The 19,167-nt window shown below is 43.6% G+C and overlaps 1 protein-coding gene across 3 annotated transcripts in view; it reads left to right on the top strand.

Moving 5' to 3' along the window:
• Nucleotides 1-19,167, top strand: part of LOC135921737 (sodium-coupled monocarboxylate transporter 1-like) — a 135,112-nt gene that overhangs the window by 49,394 nt on the left and 66,551 nt on the right. For all 3 annotated transcript variants that reach the window (XM_070522825.1, XM_065456035.2, XM_070522826.1), the window contains exon 6: nt 782-849. In XM_070522825.1, coding sequence (XP_070378926.1) covers nt 782-849 — 68 coding nt within the window. The remainder of the gene's footprint in view (nt 1-781; nt 850-19,167) is intronic.

Here is a 19,167-nt window from a genome sequence, read left to right as displayed (position 1 = left end):
ATTTTGCCATTGTGCATCGCTTAACTCTAAAACTATAACAGCTACACAAAACGTAGTGCTATATTTGAAATCTGCATAGAAAACACTATGCCTTGCTGAATTTTTAAACCTCTAATACAAGTAATAAAAAATAGTTGTTTCCAGGATCGTCTTCCCTTAATATCGTTCAGAAATTCCATGACGCAAAGAACTCGGTGACGCAATTTGCAACCAAGAATCTCATATCAGTGCAACGATAATACAAGAAATTAATTGCAGTACTCGTACTTCCATGTTGGAGAAGCAGAAAGAATTCCTCGTAATGTTTTAAGTTTTTCCAAGATGAACTTTAGCGGATGTGGTTGCGCATATCTGCCTTATAGTTATTTTTTTTTTCACGTTTGGCGAGTCGTCTGTGAGCGAGGGGGCAATTCACGTCAATGACTAGATGAGAAAAGTGTGAGGCACAATTTTCTTGTTAGGCACGTCATTATTTTTGTCAGACTATTTTGGAAGCCTAAGTACCCTGCCAGTCGCGCTAAACTTATGTACATCGTAATGCCCCCCCCCCCCCCCCCCCCCGTGCTGGTTGAATGAAACAGCTCTTTTAGGTCACATAGCCCATACCTTCATTATATCTTGTGTATGCCGCATATGCAACGCATGCATTATAAGACTAAAGGTGCCTTTCTTTGTAGAGTGTAATTATATTTTTCGGAGTGTATTGGAATGACACGCGGTAGCTTTTCTGATCTGGACCTTTTATATTTGTTCACACCTAATACTTCCTTTACACTTTCAGTGCTTTCGCTGCCACTGCTGTACTGCAATATTGCCATCGGTCTGGCTGGAACTATTTATACAGCTCTGGTAACGACATTTTCATTGATCGTTGTAGCCAGCACGCATGATATTTGCTATACCACTTGAATTTATTTAGTTTGAGCAGATATTTTTTGAATTGTTTGCGCCGTCGTTTCCCCGCCCTTCCAGAAGCACTTATGGAAGAGGCGGACGTCACTTGCAAAGCAAGTTGCAATATTGATAGATTTATACAGCACATTCACTAAATATTTTTTTTCAGTTATTCACTATAGGGTACATGTTATATTGCCACATTGAAGTAGTGCAGTAGTGAAGTTTTCTTTGCTGAAAAGAAGTAATAAAATGGTCAGATATCAAAGAAGTTTCGCAAAGGCTTCTATCAACGACTTCAGGGTGGTCTTAGTTGTACCGTTGTTGTTTTTTTACAGTAAAGCTGTTAAGGGCTACTTTTGCCCGGTTTCGTGTCCGCGAGTAGAAAAAATCGCGAAGATAGTGCAATGTCGGGCCGAGCCGCGGCAGAGGTGACGCAGGCGTGAAACGCTCCCCACACGTGGGCCGATCACAAAGATGGCGCAATGCCGGGACGAGCCGCGGCGGAGGGGACGCAAGCGTGAAACGCTCCCCACACGTGGGCCGATCCCAAAGATGGCGCAATGCCGGGACGACCCGCGGTGGAGGTGACGTAAGCGTTAAACGCTCCCCACACGTGGGCCGATCCCAAAGATGGCGCAATGCCGGGACGACCCGCGGCGGAGGTGACGTAAGCGTTAAACGCTCCCCACACGTGGGCCGATCCCAAAGATGGCGCAATATCGGGACGACCCGCGGCGGAGGAGACGCAGGCGTTAAACGCTCCTCACACGTGGGCCGGTCCCAAAGATGGCGCAATACCGGGACGACCCGCGGTGGAGGCGACGCAAGCGTTAAACGCTCCCCACACGTGGGCCGATCCCAAAGATGGCGCCATAGCGGGACGACCCGCGGCGGAGGGGACGCAGGCGTTAAACGCTCCCCACACGTGGGCCCATCCCAAAGATGGCGCAATACCGGGACGACCCGCGGTGGAGGTGACGTAAGCGTTAAACGCTCCCCACACGTGGGCCGATCCCAAAGATGGCGCAATACCGGGACGACTCGTAAAGTCCCTTGATAATTTGAAAGTACCGCCACTCTTTGGACTCTGCCGCCGCCGCGCGACCTCCTCGCCTCCTCCTCACCCCTTACATGTCCCCCCGCGGCAACCAGTTTTGCCCCCGTTTTTCTGCACGACGATTGGTCTCCCTGCCGTTGCCCTTGGAAACGCGCGGATCTTGAGTTTTGCTTGTGTTTTTTCTTTTTCGTTCGCGCCATTTTCCTCCTGAGCACGGCTGGCTCGGTGCTTTAGCTCGGCGTAGCGAACGTTGTGCGCAGTGTTTCTGGTCTATGTGCTAGCGCTATGCCGGGCTGTTGCGCATATAACTGCAGCAAGAATCCTGAAGATAGTTGTGCCGTTTTTATGATACCACAACGAAAGCGTAACGGCTTGCGTAGGAAGCAGTGGCTGCATGACATTGGCCGAAGCAACTTTGTTCTGACAAAGAACAGCGTTGTTTGCGAGCTGAGGAGTCTTTCTTATAGCTCGTAGCAAAGCATCCCGTAATGCTGCATTTTTTTATCATTCTTCCGGCCTCCTCACCAGCGTTTTTGTTGCGGTTGTCCTCAGTATGCTTAATATTCTGAGGTGGCTCCATCACTTCGCACGTCGCTAACTGTTGTTATTCAGTCGGAAGCGCAGTATTATTTATTCTGCTTTGCGCCCTGAAAAAATTAGTGGCAAGCATCCCCGTAGTATTGTAGGTGATGAGCGTTCACTAGTCAAAACTGAGCTTTTCTTTAAGTTTTAAGGCGAAAGCCTTTAGATCTTTATGTTTCAAGGTCGCATTATAAACTGGAAGTATCACGTGACCCAAGGAAGGCCAGAGGGGACCCACAGCATGTCCACCCCTGTATGAGAGAATGATTACCCAAGTTAATTAATGAATCATTAGTGGTTGAGATAAGGTGGATTAGGGAGTATTAAGGTTGATTAGAGTGTAATAAAGAAGATTAAGGTGCATTAGAGTGCATTACGAATGATTAAGATGCATGAATAAAGATTTAGGTGCGTGGAGGAGAATTAAGGCGGATTATGGTGGATTAAGGTGAAGTGTTGATGAAAGGGTATTAAGACCGATTGGGGTGGATTAGGGAGCATGAACAACAATCCAATCACTAATCAATCATTACTTTGGTAATCATTAATCATCTCTTATACGCGGCTGCACATGCTTTGGTTCGCTTCCCGCCTTCCTTCGGTCACGTGATATTTTCTGTAGCTCATAACACGACCTTGAAACAGAGGTCTAAGGCTTTCGCTTAGTAAGCCACACACAAAGGGATGTGTCACAAGCAATACTAGACCAGACGCACGAAGTAAAGCATCTGATCATGTGGCAGAAAAATTGTCTGGAGTATAGAACTCGCCTCAAAGGTCCCTTTAAATCAGTATACCCCGTTAATACGGCTTTAAGAAAAAACCAACCTCCTCATAAACGTCGCCTCCAGCATTATCGATGCTGTTATTAGCATTTCTCAAAATTTTCAACCCCACTGGGGCGCGCAACTGGCCCAATATAGCACGCCTCCATAGAATCCTGCCACCCGTCCGCGGGAGCCCAGGAGGAATAGCGTGCCGTGCGCAGCCGGCGGGCGAGGAGAATTGAGGAGGAAAGCGCCGTGAGAAGGAGAGCGTCGCTACTTTCAAATTATCAAGGGGCTTTAACGACCCGCAGCGGAGGGGACGCAGGCGTTAAAGGCTCCCCACACGTCGGCTGATCACAAATATGGCGCAATGCCCGGACGACCCGCGGCGGAGGGGACGCAGGCGTTAAACGCTCCCCACACGTCGGCCGATCCGAAAGATGGCGCCATACCGGCACGACCCGCGGCGGAGGGGACGCAGGCGTTAATAATAATAATAATAATAATAATAATAATAATAATAATAATAATAATAATAATAATAATAATAATGCCTTTATTTTCCATCTCAAGGATGTGGGAGGGGGAGAGAAAAAGCTACATATCCAGCTTGACGGGCTCTCGCCTCCCCGATACAATACATGATGTTTAGAAAAAAAAGGCATACAGTACAAGCATATCAGTACAGACAAAAAGGAATATTACAAATGACAATTTTTACAAAAATGTACAATTCCAAAAAACAAAGTGATGTGCATAATATGTCCTACATTTCAGACAGAAAGTGCCGCCCTTTCACTTATAAGTGAAACAAAATGACGCAAATCTTTTGACCGGGTGCGTTGGAGATTTAAATTGTAATGTTGGCACAGGTTTAAGAGATGTGGAAGAGTGTTTCTGAGCATATGTTGTCCGTAACCTGTTCTGAATGAATGTATGTGCCAAATATCGGTGCTTCTGGTTGCGTAGGCGAAATTTCTTTTCTGCAGTGATGCCAGTTGTGCAATGAACGAGACGTTATTTTTGACCTCGGTAATGTATTTAGTTATTAGGCGGTATGCGTACAGATCATGAATCGGCATTATGTTGTCTTTCATAAAGAGCGGTTTAGATGGGTGGTCATATGCTACATTGTATATTATTCTGAGAATTCTTTTCTGCTGAATGTGTAATTTTCGTAGATTCGCCAAGGATGTTCCCCCCCAGACCAAATGACAATAATTTAGATGCGAACAGAACAATGAATTGTGAAGGAGCAATTTTACTTTTATAGGGAGGATGTTCTTATGAGTGTAAATCGATCCGATGACACGTGACAGTTTAGATGCTACGTAGTTTGTGTGGTCAACCCACGTCATTTTCTCATTGAAAAGTACACCTAGTACTTTAAAGGAATTTACTATCTCTATTTTAAAATTATTAAGAGTGATATCATCGTTAATAGGAACATCCTTGTCTTTTGGACGGTAAATAATGGCCTTTGTTTTGGAAGTGTTAATTTTTAGAGCGTTATATTTTGTCCACTTCTCAAGCTGCCTAAGTGCTGTATTTGCTTTCATGATCACGTTCGAGGCAGACGAGGCTGAAAAGAATAAGCTGGTGTCATCAGCATATATGACCATTTTCATTTCTCTGTCTATCTGTGTTATGTCATTCACGTATATATTAAAAAGAAACGGGCCCATAATGCTGCCTTGCGGTACGCCGGAAGAGATAGTTTTAACATTGGATCGCTGACCGTTTATTTCAACATACTGTTGTCGACTTCCGAGATAGCTGCTCAAAAGCATCAATGACGTTCCTCTAAAGCCATATACTTGAAGCTTTTTAAAAAGTAACTTGTGGTTCAGGTGGTCAAAAGCCTTCGAAAAATCTACATATACTCCTGATGCTAAATTCCTGTCATCAAGTGATTTTAGAATGTATTCTTTTTGTTCTAATAGAGCGAGTTCGGTGGACCGGTGTTTCCGAAAACCAAATTGTGAAGGTGTCAGTATATTATGCTTACTACAAAAGTTCTTCATCCGGGTCAAAATTACTTTCTCAAGCCCTTTCGAGAAAACGGGTAGTAATGACAAAGGCCTATAGTTTGCAAAGTCATTCTTGTCACCTTTCTTATAAACAACTGTTACCCTTGCAATCTGCATTTGCTGAGGAAAGACACCATTTGCCAGACAAAGGTTAAATATATGGGTGAGACTCGGTGCTATTACATCCATAACATATTTCACAGGTTTCACCTTAATACCGTCTTTGTCACAACTCCCGGAATTATTTAATGAAAAAAATACGGTCTTTACTTCGGACTGAGTGACAGGACTTAGGAAACATGTCTGATTCATGGTACAATTTATGTAGTCCAGAGCCATCACATCATAATCATTTCTCTGGAGATCAATAAAAAAATCATTAAACGCATCAGCCAACTTCCTGCCTGACAATTCTTCATTTTCCCGACTAATTTTTATAACTTGGTTTGATAGAGAGGGAGGATTAAGCGCACTTTTTAACTTTTTCCACGTCACGTCAGTCCTAGAGGTTGAGTTAAAAAAGAAATTGCAATAATACTCGTCTCTAGCGGTTGTGATATCTTTCGTTAGTTTATTACGAAGGCATTTGTATGTTTTAAAGAGATAAGAATCGCGAGTTTTCAGGAACTTCTTATACATCCTATCCTTCGCTTGAATTCTAGTAAGTAGATTTGGCGTTATCCAGGGTTTACGTATTTTTTTTGACTGCGTAAGGTACTTGTAAGGAAATTATGCATTATATAATTTCACAAGGCTACTCAAGAATAAGTTATATGCATGATCTGCCTCTGTTTCGCACAGCACATTGCTCCAATCAAAATTATTGGCTCTTTGTCTGAAAAGTTCTAAGTTTTTAGGTGTTATTTCTTGGAACTGAATACGCTGTGTGCTCTTTGGGCGTGCGTGGTTGTTTTCAAGGTACATGTATATGGCATTGTGATCGCTAACATCACTGCATATTACTCCGGCTTTGCAAGAAGGTGTGTAGTGATTTTTTATAAATACCCGCCGTGGTTGCTCAGTGGCTATGGTGTTGGGCTGCTGAGCACGAGGTCGCGGGATCGAATCCCGGCCACGGCGGCCGCATTTCGATGGGGGCGAAATGCGAAAACACCCGTGTGCTTAGATTTAGGTGCACGTTAAAGAACCCCAGGTGGTCGAAATTTCCGGAGTCCTCCACTACGGCGTGCCTCATAATCAGGAAGTGGTTTTGGCACGTAAAACCCCATAATTTAATTTTAATTAATTTGTTATAAATAGGTGAAGTAGTGTTACAGATGTAGCGGTAATTCGGGTGGGGGAACTGATAACATTTGAGCATCCAAAGGACAGAATGAGCTGCTCCATTTCTCTTTTAGCGGGAGTATCAGTAAGCATGTTGATATTGAAATCTCCGCCCATTATAATAGTGTACTTATTATCACCGACAAAAGCCAGTAAAGACTCTAGAAAAATAAACCAGTTGCGTGCGTCTCCGCTCGGGGGCCTGTAAACAACAGCAATAATATTTCTGTCTATTTTTAATGACAGGATTTCATAGTCTGTGTGAATGCATGAGTAGGCCGGCAAGATTTCACATGAAAACTGTTTTTTAACAAGCACTGCTACACCGCGCCTACGGCCGGTAGTTCTGTTGAGATAAAAATTACTGTATTCCTTCAAGCGAAAGGCGTTTGAATCGTCAACGTACCACGTTGCCGTTAACATTACAAAGTCAAAATGCGACTGAATTTCAGAGAACAACGTTTCGAGTTGAGCGACCTTGTTTCTGGCAGACTGTACATTCAAGTGGAAAAACTTAAAAAAATTATAGTGTAGATTGCAAGATTGTTTGGCAAGATCGGAAGGTAAGACATAATCGGACTCAGCCATGGTAAACTGTGGGACCAAGGTTAGAACAAGAGATCAAACGAACTAAACGAGCTTATCTAGGTCCTCCTCGTGGCGGACGTTGATAGCGTTGTCACCGTCTTTCTGGCGAACATATATGTTTCCATTTCGATGCCACGCATATTTGAAGCCATGCGTTCGTGCCCAGTTTTTCACGTTTGCAAGAAGTGACCTGTTTCTTTTCGTCAGATTTTCAAGGATGTGAAATCGCTCATTCAACGCATTTAGTTCCTTTCTTCGTTTCATAAACGCCTCCTTTGTCGACTGCCTTCCAAAACGGACGATAATTCTTGGCACCTTATCTTTAGCGGCTGGCAGCCTGTGAATAGCGACAACATCATGATCAGTCAACTCCGGGATTTTAATCTTCCTTGATGCTTCATTTACCTTTGACAACAGGTTTCCTTTTCAGTTACCGGAATGCCGTGAAACTCGAGATTCATTTTCCTGCTTTGCCATTCTAGCTGGTCAACCTCTTTCATGATCTGGGAGGTATCAAAGATTTTTTCTTGCCTTTCAATTGTTTCAACACGTTTCTTCAGTTCGCCTATTTCGTTATCCTGGCGACGCATGTGGATCAGGCTTTCGTCATACTGACTTGACATCAGCTGAAATGATTTTTCGCTCCCCACGTGGGCCCATCCCAAAGATGGTGCAATACCGGGAGGACCCGCGGCGGAGGTGACGCAGGCGTTAAACGCTCCCCAAACGTCGGCTGATTACAAAGATGGCGCAATACCGGGCCGACCAGCGGCGCAGGGTACGCAGGCGTCAAACGCTCCCCATACGTGCGCCGATCCCAAAGATGGCGCAATGGCTGGACGACCCGCGGCGGAGGTAACGCAGGCATTGAACGTATGGGAAATACGTTGGCCGATCCCAAAGATGGCGCAATGCCGGGACGACCCGCGGCAGAAGTGACGCAGGCGTTAAACGCTCCCCATACGTGGGCCGATCCCGAAGAATGGGCGTGTTTTTTAGCCGGTCAATGCAAAAACAACCTAAATAAACGTGAGGGAAACCCGAATTACCAAGGCATCGCAGGTTTAAGCCAATTAAAAGAAAATTGATAGGGGTAGCAAACCTCAAGGGGAATTTAATAAAATGCCAATTACAAAAAAGAAAGAGAATCCGAGTCATAGCCGATATGGAGAATTATATGTGTCAAGTGGAACTTCTTAGTTATGAACTCGTGACTGAAGGTCTGAATTGGGACGGCATGTTGCGTCTGAGTATTCCGTCCAGTTGTTCATTAGTGCAGAAAGAAGAAAAGACAAAGAGGAAAAAAGAGAGAAAAGGAAAATAGAAATTCCAGTGCTTAGGCAATTTTCGGAACAAATAGGTTCCAGGCAGGTCCGTCAGGGTGGCAGGTCAAGTGTAATAGGTACATGGACGGGCATCACTTCACCCTCCGGTGATAAGGCTGGGAAACTGCAACTAAGCAGTTCATGATAAATTGCCAGTATTGATGGCAGACAAAATATTAGCATGAGAGCGAAGTGTTGGGGTAAAATTGAGCTGGCACATAGGGGTGGTGACAAGATAGTAAAGATAAACAAAGATGACAAATATGAGTAATGAGTTCAGACATTCCGTCCATAGTGTCCCCGAACACGAGCTCCACCTTAGTCGGCATAATCAAGGACACTATAGAGTGAAACCTGTAAAGAGGGAAAATGGGGAAAATGAAGAGGAAAAAAAATTGAAGAGAAAAGAAAATATTGGAGAGGGGAGAAAGAAAAAAAAAAGAACTTGAGGACTAGAAAACTCGTGCTTGAAATGTTGACCTAGGAGCTTGCAGGGAAAGTGAACGAAAGCATGCGACGATGAAGTCTAATTAGCAGGGCTCTTTTCCGCTTATGATTAAGTATTGCTTTTTATTGAGCAGGCGTTAGTGTAGTCTGACAATTTTCCTTGAATAAAACAGCAAGATTATCAGTTAGATGACATTCATTAAAATAATATTGCAGGTTCAAGCATGTTGTGCCGCACGCACAGTCACCATGTGGTGAAAGATAGGAACGAAAATAATAGACAGGCAATCGGCCGTGAGCTGTGATGAGGTGAGCGATGAGGAAAGAAGAGAGGTATACTATTAATGTTCAGAATCCACCACAAGAGCTCTGTATCACTGTTATACCGTGTCCAAGCCACATTCCGCTAAGTGCAGGATGTGGCACGCATTTTTGTCTTTATTGATGTTGGAGTGGCGAGAATAAACCGGGATATACCGTGTGACGCAGCGGATTTGGCAATGTGGTCAGCCAATTCATTGCCATCAACTCCCAGATACAATACCGCGCCGACCCGCAACGGAGGTGAAGCAGGCCTTAAGCACTCCCTATACGTGGACAGATGCCGAGGATAGGGCAATACCGGGCCGACCCACGGCGGAGATGAAGCAGGCGTTAAGTACTCGCCATACGTGGGCCAACCCCGAAGATAGTGAAATGCCGAGCCGACCCGTGGCGGAGGTGAAGTTCGCCATTAATGAGACCACATACACAGCTCCGCTAGTCATCCTTCTTCACAGAGTAGAATGGGACTGATTTTTTGTTTTCGTCACAGATTTTGAAGGCGGATATCTCGAGAATGGTCCGAATAGTTTGAACATTTCTCAGAAGCAACCTGTCGTGGTTGCTCCGTGGCTATGGTGTTGGGCCGCTGAGCACGAGGTCGCGGGATGGAATCCCGGCCACGGCGGCCGAATTTCGATGGGAGCGAAATGCGAAAACACCCGTGTACTTAGATTTAGATGCACGTTACGGAACACCAGGGGGTCTAAATTTCCGGAATCCTCCACTACGGCATGCCTCATAACCAGAAAGTGGTTTTGGCACGTAAAACCCTTTATTATTAAATTTTATTTCTCAGAAGCAGACATGATTTCGCTGCTGCTTGGCTTGAATTTCGCAATAGGAACATATGTCGTGAACTGAATAAGTGAAACGTTAATTGGTCTATTCTCACTCGAATAGCTTTCTTTCACTCTTTCGGCCGTTTTCGTTTTTGGTTGGTGGTACGACGTTGGCCGGCATGGAGGAGGGAAAGAAAGGAAAGGTGCCGATGAAAAGCGCAGGTGCTCTTCGGTAAGTAGTTGTGAAGAGTTGGGAGACCATCGTGCGGTAGCTCTCACGTAACCGGGTTTCGTATTTACAATTGCTAGTAGGCACAGCGGGGCGTGGCACTTGCGGATACGCCGGATGTACGCACGCATGCGTGAGTAAGAGCGGGTGCGAGAAAGGAAATAAGGGTACTTTTGCTCATGGAATATATATCTCTGGCTAGGCGCTACGGAAGAGTTTCTTAGGGCGTGGTGTATACATTTGTCTCTAGGCGTGCCGGCAGAAGTCGCTGGGCGCGGTAATACTGAACTTGGCTTCGAAATTTGGCGGCTCGACGTAATTATATTTATTCAATCGTGTTTTTTACTAATTGACACGTGTCACCATTTCGCATCATGGGCGGCGCCTCCAGGACAACAAAGCGCCAACGGGGACACCAAAGCTTGAACCCCTACTGGGCCGTGGGTTGACGCTCGCCGAGGTCTGCGCGTGCCAGGGTTGCATAAGATCGGCTGTCCGCAATAACGGACAGTCAATTGTATATGCGAACCCCCCGTGGCACGCGTCGACCTCCGCGGCCCCAACCTACGGCCCGCCCTGCTTTCAGATTTGATCCCTCCGCTATCCCTTGTGTGTCCTGGAGATCTTGCGCCGCCTCCTTTACTATAACCTCAGCTGCTCTCCTGAGGCCTCTATTTTCTAGTTATATGTGCCCTCCTGGAGCACTGCTTGTAAAAAATGCTATCGTCGGGACGAAAAAAGGGACGCCGACTTATACAACACCAGTAAGAACCTTGCCCCTCCAGACACAGCGATAAAAAAAATTAGGCGTCCGTGCCCACTCCCTCACCGCGCGGGCAGCCAGCGGCGGAGCGTAAACAAACTCGACCGCACTCAGTAATACCGGTATGTCCAGGGAATAAACGCATACAACGCGCGCTAGACAGAGTAAAACATCTTTCTTAATAATACTTGAACGGAGAGAGGAGTGTGGGAGGAACCCTCAGTCGAAGGTCCCTAAGATGATTACGGCGAGATTTTGAGTCCGTTGTATCATAGCTCAGAGGGCCTAGGGAGGCCCGTCGCGGAGGGCAACGTCCCACAGCACTTTGTTGCCTAGGGGGTAAATGAGCTTTGGCAAGGGAGGAAAGAGGTTTATAGTGCACTCAATTGTGACGTGGAAGTTTGTGGGCGAACTGCCACAGCCAGGGCGAAGATCTGCATAACGGTGTGGGTAGAATTTATTGACAAAGACAAGATTTGGAAAAGTTACGGTTTGTAACTGGCGTAATGCCACTGCTTCCTCTCGCGAGAAGGACGGCGGTGCTGCGCTAATAAACTCCTCCGTAGTGCCTAGTAAGAGTCACATATTCAAGGAGCAAAGACTCCGAGATTTTCTTTCTCGCACCCGCTCCTACTCGCGCCTGCGCAGAGATGTCGAGCGCGTCGAGAAACGCCACGCCCCGCTATACCTACTAGCAATTGTAAAGCCTCAACCGGCTGGCGGGTAGGAGTCCCTTACAAAAATTTTTAATGTGTTTTTTTTAGAAAGTCTTTTGAACTTTCTCTATAGAACTTTATTGTGTTTATTTTGATTGCCTATAGAATTTTCCTATAGAGTTTCAAAAGTTATTTGGCCACCGCATTCTTATAGGAACTCTTAAAGACATTTCTATAGAACATTTCTATCGAGTTGCTTTAGAGATGCTAAAGACAAATTTCTATAGAATATTTCTATCGAGTTCCTTTAGAGATGCTAAAGACAAATTTCTATAGAACATTTCTATCGAGTTGCTTTAGAGATGCTAAAGACAAATTTCTATAGAATATTTCTATCGAGTTGCTTTAGAGATGCTAAAGACAAATTTCTATAGAATATTTCTATCGAGTTCCTTTAGATGTGCTAAAGACAAATTTCTATAGAATATTTCTATCGAGTTTCTTTAGAGATGCTAAAGGCAAATTTCTATAGAATATTTCTATCGAGTTCCTTTAGATGTGCTAAAGACAAATTTCTATAGAATATTTCTATCGAGTTTCTTTAGAGATGCTAAAGGCAAATTTCTATAGAATATTTCTATCGAGTTGCTTTCGAGTCCCTACAAGCAAATGCCTATAAAAGCTAGGCCGATGTGTGTAAAGTACTTGCAATTTACCAAAGTTCTACTGTAGGCAATAAGGACTACAGTAAATGCAGTGGCAAAATAATTGGTGCTACAACCACAAAGTATTCAGTTTGAAATGTTTATTGCACTTCAGACTAGATACATGCTTCATATATGTGACATACACACTTCAGACTAGAACTTGCAACACACAAACTGTAGCTGCCAACATGCTTCTCAGGTCAAGCTGGTGGTGCAAACACACGAAACATGAGGTAAAAGAATCAGTGGCAGACTTGATTACAGTTGACACCTCGCAATAACAGGCTTGACTAGGACAAGAAACCATACCATTAAAACTGCAAAAGGAGTGCCTGTTCCAGCAGTGCACATTAAATGTTTGGATACTAAAGCCTGAAAATAGACTGATATGGATGTGCACTGCAATGTTGTGTCAGCCTGACGAAACGACACAGCATTTTAGTCTGAGCAAAAATAACACTGGCAGTCGCTGCAAAAATGTGGCAAATAATGGCTTTCACAGATAAGTACACCATATACCGAAACCACACAGCATTTTAGTCTACGTTTATGTGTAAAATTAGCACTGGTAGGCCCTGCAAAAATGTGGCAAACAGGGGTTATCATAGAGCAGTACAGCATATATCGTAAAAAGTTTAAAAGCTTGTATTTCGTTGTAAGGGAAACAATTTTGAGATCAGAGCCAATATTCTAATTAGGGTGAGAAATACAAACCAGACCGACACACGCAATGACTAAAAAAGAGATCTAGCTCAGGAGCTCCTATGTAATGCACATGAACAGTAAAATCGTTTTTCTCGGCAACTATGCAACCAAATTTGATGAGGTTTGATACATTTAAAAATGTTTAAATTATAGTTTTTACATTAACACCATCAATTTTTATTAAAATTTGCTGAAAATAGCAAAACTTGAAGGAAAAGGACTTAGTTTGCAACTGTAAATAAAAAAAAGAGCTAGCACAAGTTCGTTAATTCTGTAAATTTTCCTACTCAAATACATCCAAGATACAGAAATACTTTTGAGACAACCACAGCACCAATTTGAATTAAGTTTGCGGCATTTGAGAATTCTACCTGTTGCAGGAAGGACTATTTGGCAGGTTTAAGAAAAATAACACCACGAAGCTTACTAATGCCCGTTTCTGTGCCAGAAAGAGATATCATAGTTCTGCAGACTCCATCGGCTATGTCTGAAGTCAACAAACTGTATATATGAATTTACAGCTAGCATGAAATTGTTGCAACGTTTGAGAGTTTCGCGCATCTACTCATAAATTAGTGATTGTATATTAGAGCAGCATATGGTATCTCTAATTTGACAGATTAAATTATGGTATTAGGTCCAACAGAAATGTGATCTCATTTTTTGTTATATAAGATTTGTTAACCTTACTGCTCTGTTTCTTCAAAATTTACAGTTTCCATGAATTCGTGCTACGTGAATTATGCTTTTTCAAATAACGTTTACTTTGATGCAACAATATTTCTTTATTTTACCTGACTCCTTGCTAAAAAAATTGCACAGTATTCATGAGATATGAATAAATAAATATTAAGTGAATAAGTAAACAAATAAATATTGCGGTTTGTCTTATCATTCCACCACCAGCATGAACTGTAGGGAGCTTTGGCTACTGCCCACATGGTTGCAAGTTCATTCTTACATGACCACCTGCTATTTCACTTCCCAGGAATGGAGCGAGGAAAGGCTATTTCTTGGCCTCATTTGGTCCGTCTAGTAACGGCGACGGTGGAGCCTGGAAAATAAAATTGAAATTAATTTTCAAAAGGTGTAATGAACATTCAGTCATAATGTATTAGCAGGCACAAACATGCCACAAATATCTATATAGTTGTAGCATTATGCTAAGTTTCATTTCAGTATTTCAGAAAAAAATTATAACAGAAAGGTGGCAGAACGCCCCACCTCCCCACCACTCTGCCAAACAGTGGCAGTTCTTTTGAGAATCACTTTTGAGAATATTTTTACTTTCCCAAGATTCGGTGACATCAGCACTGGGCCAATGTGCCTGGCAGTAGAATATCATTGCTGATGACAAAAAGCATCTCCGAACGACAACAGCCTAGTCACACATTAATCTCATCTTGCAATGACAACACATTCCCATTTATAACATAAGCAAGCAGGAACACTCATGAGCTAAGAGTCCTATACAGATGTCACACTATGCATAGAAAATTTTTTTTTGAAAAGGGAATGACCTACTGGCTTCTATTGCTGAGCGGTAGACAAAATTAATATTCCATCCTCTATTAGCCATAGTTGGTATGTACTATGCTTAATATGCGAATAATAAATTTCTCACATGGAGCTTGGGCATCTAAGTATGCATTGTATGGGGAACAATAATGTTTTAAGTTGTTTTCGCAAACTATGATGGATAACTGCCAATTTGTGGTATTTCGAACACAGTCGCGGTGTCACTGTCAGATACAATGGACACACTATATTCGTGCTTTTTGAGTTATTGAAACAATTAGTTTCTAATCTAGTACGGGTATGTACACTGATATGTATCCTAAACGCAATGATAAGACTGCCCAATTGCAATTGAAATGTTAATTCAGTTTTAATTAAAAAGGGTCCTTCTTGCAACCTGGCATGTGAAAAACAGAAAACAAAAATTATACTAATCAAGTAACTTTGAAAACTGATTGCATGACTGCTCTATAGGTCAAGCAGAAAATTTAACAAGAAATAACGTGCCTAAAACTAGTTGCAACAAACAAATTTGTTACTATGAAGGTTGCGGACAATTTAGTAAACAGATTGTGACCCAGTCTTTTTATGCGGCATTCCTCAGCGATGTTGTTGGTCAATTGGTTGCCGCAGCTGAACAAAACAGATGAACAGTCTAAATCTGGCGCGCAGCCCCAGTCCCATCGGTGCATGGTCAAGTGGGACGAACATACTGATCCGGGGAGTGAATTATGGTGCTGTCTTAGGTACGTGTTGAGGCACCGGCCAATCTGTTGCATGTACATTTGACCAAATATACACATGATCACAAGAATAGACTACACTACCCCTGACAGACAAGACAAATTTAGTGGTATCTAAGCAAGCCTTTCTTGTCAGGGTGCCATATGCACAGCAGTGTGCAAGAGAATTGAGAAAGGCAAGCAGGCAAGGGAGGCTTGCTCGGTGAAAGATACCACCAAATTTGTCGTGTGTCACAGGCAGTGAGTGCACTGTATCCCTTTCACATGTGGTCAAGCGTACATACGGCAAACTGGCCGGTATCTTCTCATGTGTATAAGAGATCCAGTATGGTCATCCAACTTGGCCGTACATTTCCACAACGGGGCTTCATGTTGGATTACAATCGTTCATCTGTTTTCATCCACCGTAAAAACTGACAAGTGAAATCGATGAGGCATACCACATATATAGTAAGAGATGTGGGTGAGCCCCCATATTTAATGCAACAAACAAAAAAGGCATCCTGTGTAGGTCAACAAGGTATCCATATCAGTCTGTGCCTATGTACTACAGAAGTAAATGCAGCTTAGTAAATACTGACCTTCATATTAATTTTCAAGAAATTAAAGCTCACCAAATGTGTATTTTGCAGTGGCTGTTACTATGGGAACAGAGAAGTAACTGTAAAGATATCAATGATAAACAAAGATGTGCACACTACGTGCTTAGACCTGTGACATATTTAGTCCACTACCCTTCGAATTCCTACATGCACAGAAAACTGCAAGAGATTCTAGCACAAACAGAAAAAAATATATGCAAATAGGGGTACAGCATAGGAAATAGTTTTCAAAGAATAAAACCCCAATAAAAAGTCATAAATACACTATGTACAAAGCAAAAAATATATGTAACTTGCAGGTAAGCAACTTACGCAAAAGAAATACTAAACATCAGGAATGGTTGGGTATAGTTTTATACAGAACACAATCATGTGGGCATAATGGCTATGCACACTAATAGGTAGCAAGTTCAATAAGGTTGCATAAATATTTAGTCTCTTTAGTATGCTGCATTAAGTAATGTGTCGACAAACTTCACCATGAATGACACCAAGCCCCCTTTTTGGAACACGTACATTTCATACACACCTGTCATGACGATCCAGATCACACACCATGCTGCTGCAGCCATATATCCACAGGGTCGGCATTTCTTGGGGCTCCTCGATCTTGTAGTTAATGTTGTGGGTCACGGCCTCGCCACTACAAAATCAATTCTATGTTAGCTTAAAGCAGTGGCACAATAAAGCTGTGATATCGTGAAAACATGCAATCAGCACCTAAAAGAGTCACGAAAACAATGTCTGCACTAATGTGGAAAGAGAGCAAATGCTCGAAATCATCGAATGTCATGACAATGCGGACCTCTACATCAAATAAAGTTTTGGACGCACCGCAGCAGCAGATTACAATCTAAACTTAAAGGTTTTTTTTCCATTACTTAGTATAGGCAACGTTCCCCTGTCACGCTTAGTTAAGTCAGTTATGTCAACACATCTTGCCTTGGAAATAAAGCTGTACTAGTAGCAAGCTGTGACTGGCTTACATTTTTTTCTTAGAACTGTTCGTTAGCCAAAAACCTCGTAAGCAGAGATTGTGCACAACGTCGAAGCATTTGTAAGTGAGGAAACGTCATTGAAGAAAGAATCGATGAAGAGGTAGACGGGTCGTTACTATGCAACTTTAGCAGACAGGCGGGAGCTCACGCACAACTGCACAAGGCGAACACGATTTCCGAAACTTTTCTCAGGGGAAGCAAACGCTTATCAGGATTATCAATTCCGCACTGTGGCAATAGAGTTGCGTACACAATTCTTACAACCAGCGCGTAGCAAGTATCAGCACAGGGTTCACTGTTGTCGTGGGTGTTCCACTTACTACGTTCGCAAGGCACTCTATACACACACGGGAAGCACACACAACACGGATGAACGCACGTGTAGTTGGCGAGCACGATTGCTTACCGTTTCAACAGTACGACGTGGTCGAAAGGCACTCTCCAAGTTTCCAGTGATGCGTCTGCGATGTTACTTGCAGCAAACAAGCCACTGGGTAGTGGACGAGCTGAGGCGCGCTAATAATACGCATTACTTCTCTGCGCCGTCCACCAAACTTTCCACGAACACAAGCGGAGACAAAGGGAACGCACTCCATGGCATGAAAATCGTTGGTCCACATTTAGCTGGCGCGCCACGCATACGGCGTGCTTACAGCGAGACTCAAGCCATCTTCTGGCACTTTCGTGCTCGCGAACTACGTCTCATTTCATTACAGCAAACCTAATAACACACGGTCAAACAAACACATCGACGCAGCTCGCACGACAACCGTTGAAGACGGAGCAATAACAACACGCCGTAGCTTCGTATTCTACCTGTCGCGTTGAATACGAAAATACCGGCGCCGCCAGCGCCGTCTGTATAATAGTGCGGCTGCTGTGGCCTCCGTGATTCCTACAATAATACCCACTACAGCAGATTTTGTGCCGTTTTGAGCCGGCCTTTGAGCCGAACTACATACATATGTTGCTAGACAAGAAGAAATATTGACATGCTCATATTGTGTGCTATAGTTTAGGGCAGAAATAAATTACATGCAGTATTCTTGCTTTTGAATCGCTTATGCCACATGTAGTCAGCAAAAAGCATGGCCTTCAAGATCTCGACAATTTACCCTGTGTAAGCTATCGCTGCGGTGTGATTTTAACGATTTCAACCTCGGTCACTGGCCTTAAAACCCTAACTGACTTTATGCGCAGCCGTTACCTGCAGTGCCTGTGCCCTCACTTCGTTTCTCATTGAAGTAACTTCCTGCTGTCGTTTAAATGTAGCCCAGAAATTGTCGACACAACCTCGGAGGTACACGTGTGCAGTGTGTGATGTTTCCGTGCGCTTGTGTCCGTCGCACAGCAACGTATATACGATGATGTTTAATTTTACCCGTGAGGTACAGGTTACGCTTATGTGTTCCCTATCTTGCTTTCGTGGCGATGCGCTTATCATGCGCGGATCGCGCTCATGTGGTCTGTGACTGTTCAAGATTCCTTGAAAAAAAAAAAATCGTTTCTGCAGCGTGCATTTGAGTGGTATGTGCCAGAAATTTGCGGCGGCGTTCGATCTGTTTCCGCCCCAAGTGCTGCAGTCACTGCATGCCAGCAAATAGATATGACGCGATTGCTAAGGCGCAGTTTTGCTTAGTGTTTCTTGGTATACATCTTTGTGATTTACCTGCATATGCGATATAAACCACAATGCGCGCTTCCGTTATATTTCTTTGGTTTTCCTAATTTCGATTAGTGTGATGTTTGCCTTGGTCAATGAGTGTCTTTTTAACGATGCTCTTACTTGATAGTAAAAAACCTCTGAAATGCCGATTGCAAGAACCATCGTCTTCCAGTGCCTTCCAGTGTGAAACCAGCGCGTTTTTCTTTTTTCTTTTTCTTTCTTTTTTTTTAAGCACTGAATCGCACTGGGTACGCTGGCGCTCGCTGGGACTCACTCGAGACCAGTGAGAACGCTGGATAAGAGCTGGGTCACACTGGAAGAGACGCTCGCATTGGAAACGGCGCTGGTTGTGTTTGTGCCGCGCTGGCTCCAGCACGCAAGGACGAGCGCTGCTGAATATTAAATGCTTTATACAATTTCATGGCTTGATACTAGTCTCTTGTCCTAAATAACGCTATATCTTGGGGTCATAGAACTATTTCGTGTCGCAGCATGGAATA

Source organism: Dermacentor albipictus, chromosome 8 (genome assembly GCF_038994185.2).
Source record: "Dermacentor albipictus isolate Rhodes 1998 colony chromosome 8, USDA_Dalb.pri_finalv2, whole genome shotgun sequence".
NCBI lineage: Eukaryota > Metazoa > Arthropoda > Arachnida > Ixodida > Ixodidae > Dermacentor > Dermacentor albipictus.
The sequence above is the reverse complement of the archived record's forward strand: the minus strand, read 5'-3'. Positions and strand labels throughout refer to the sequence as shown.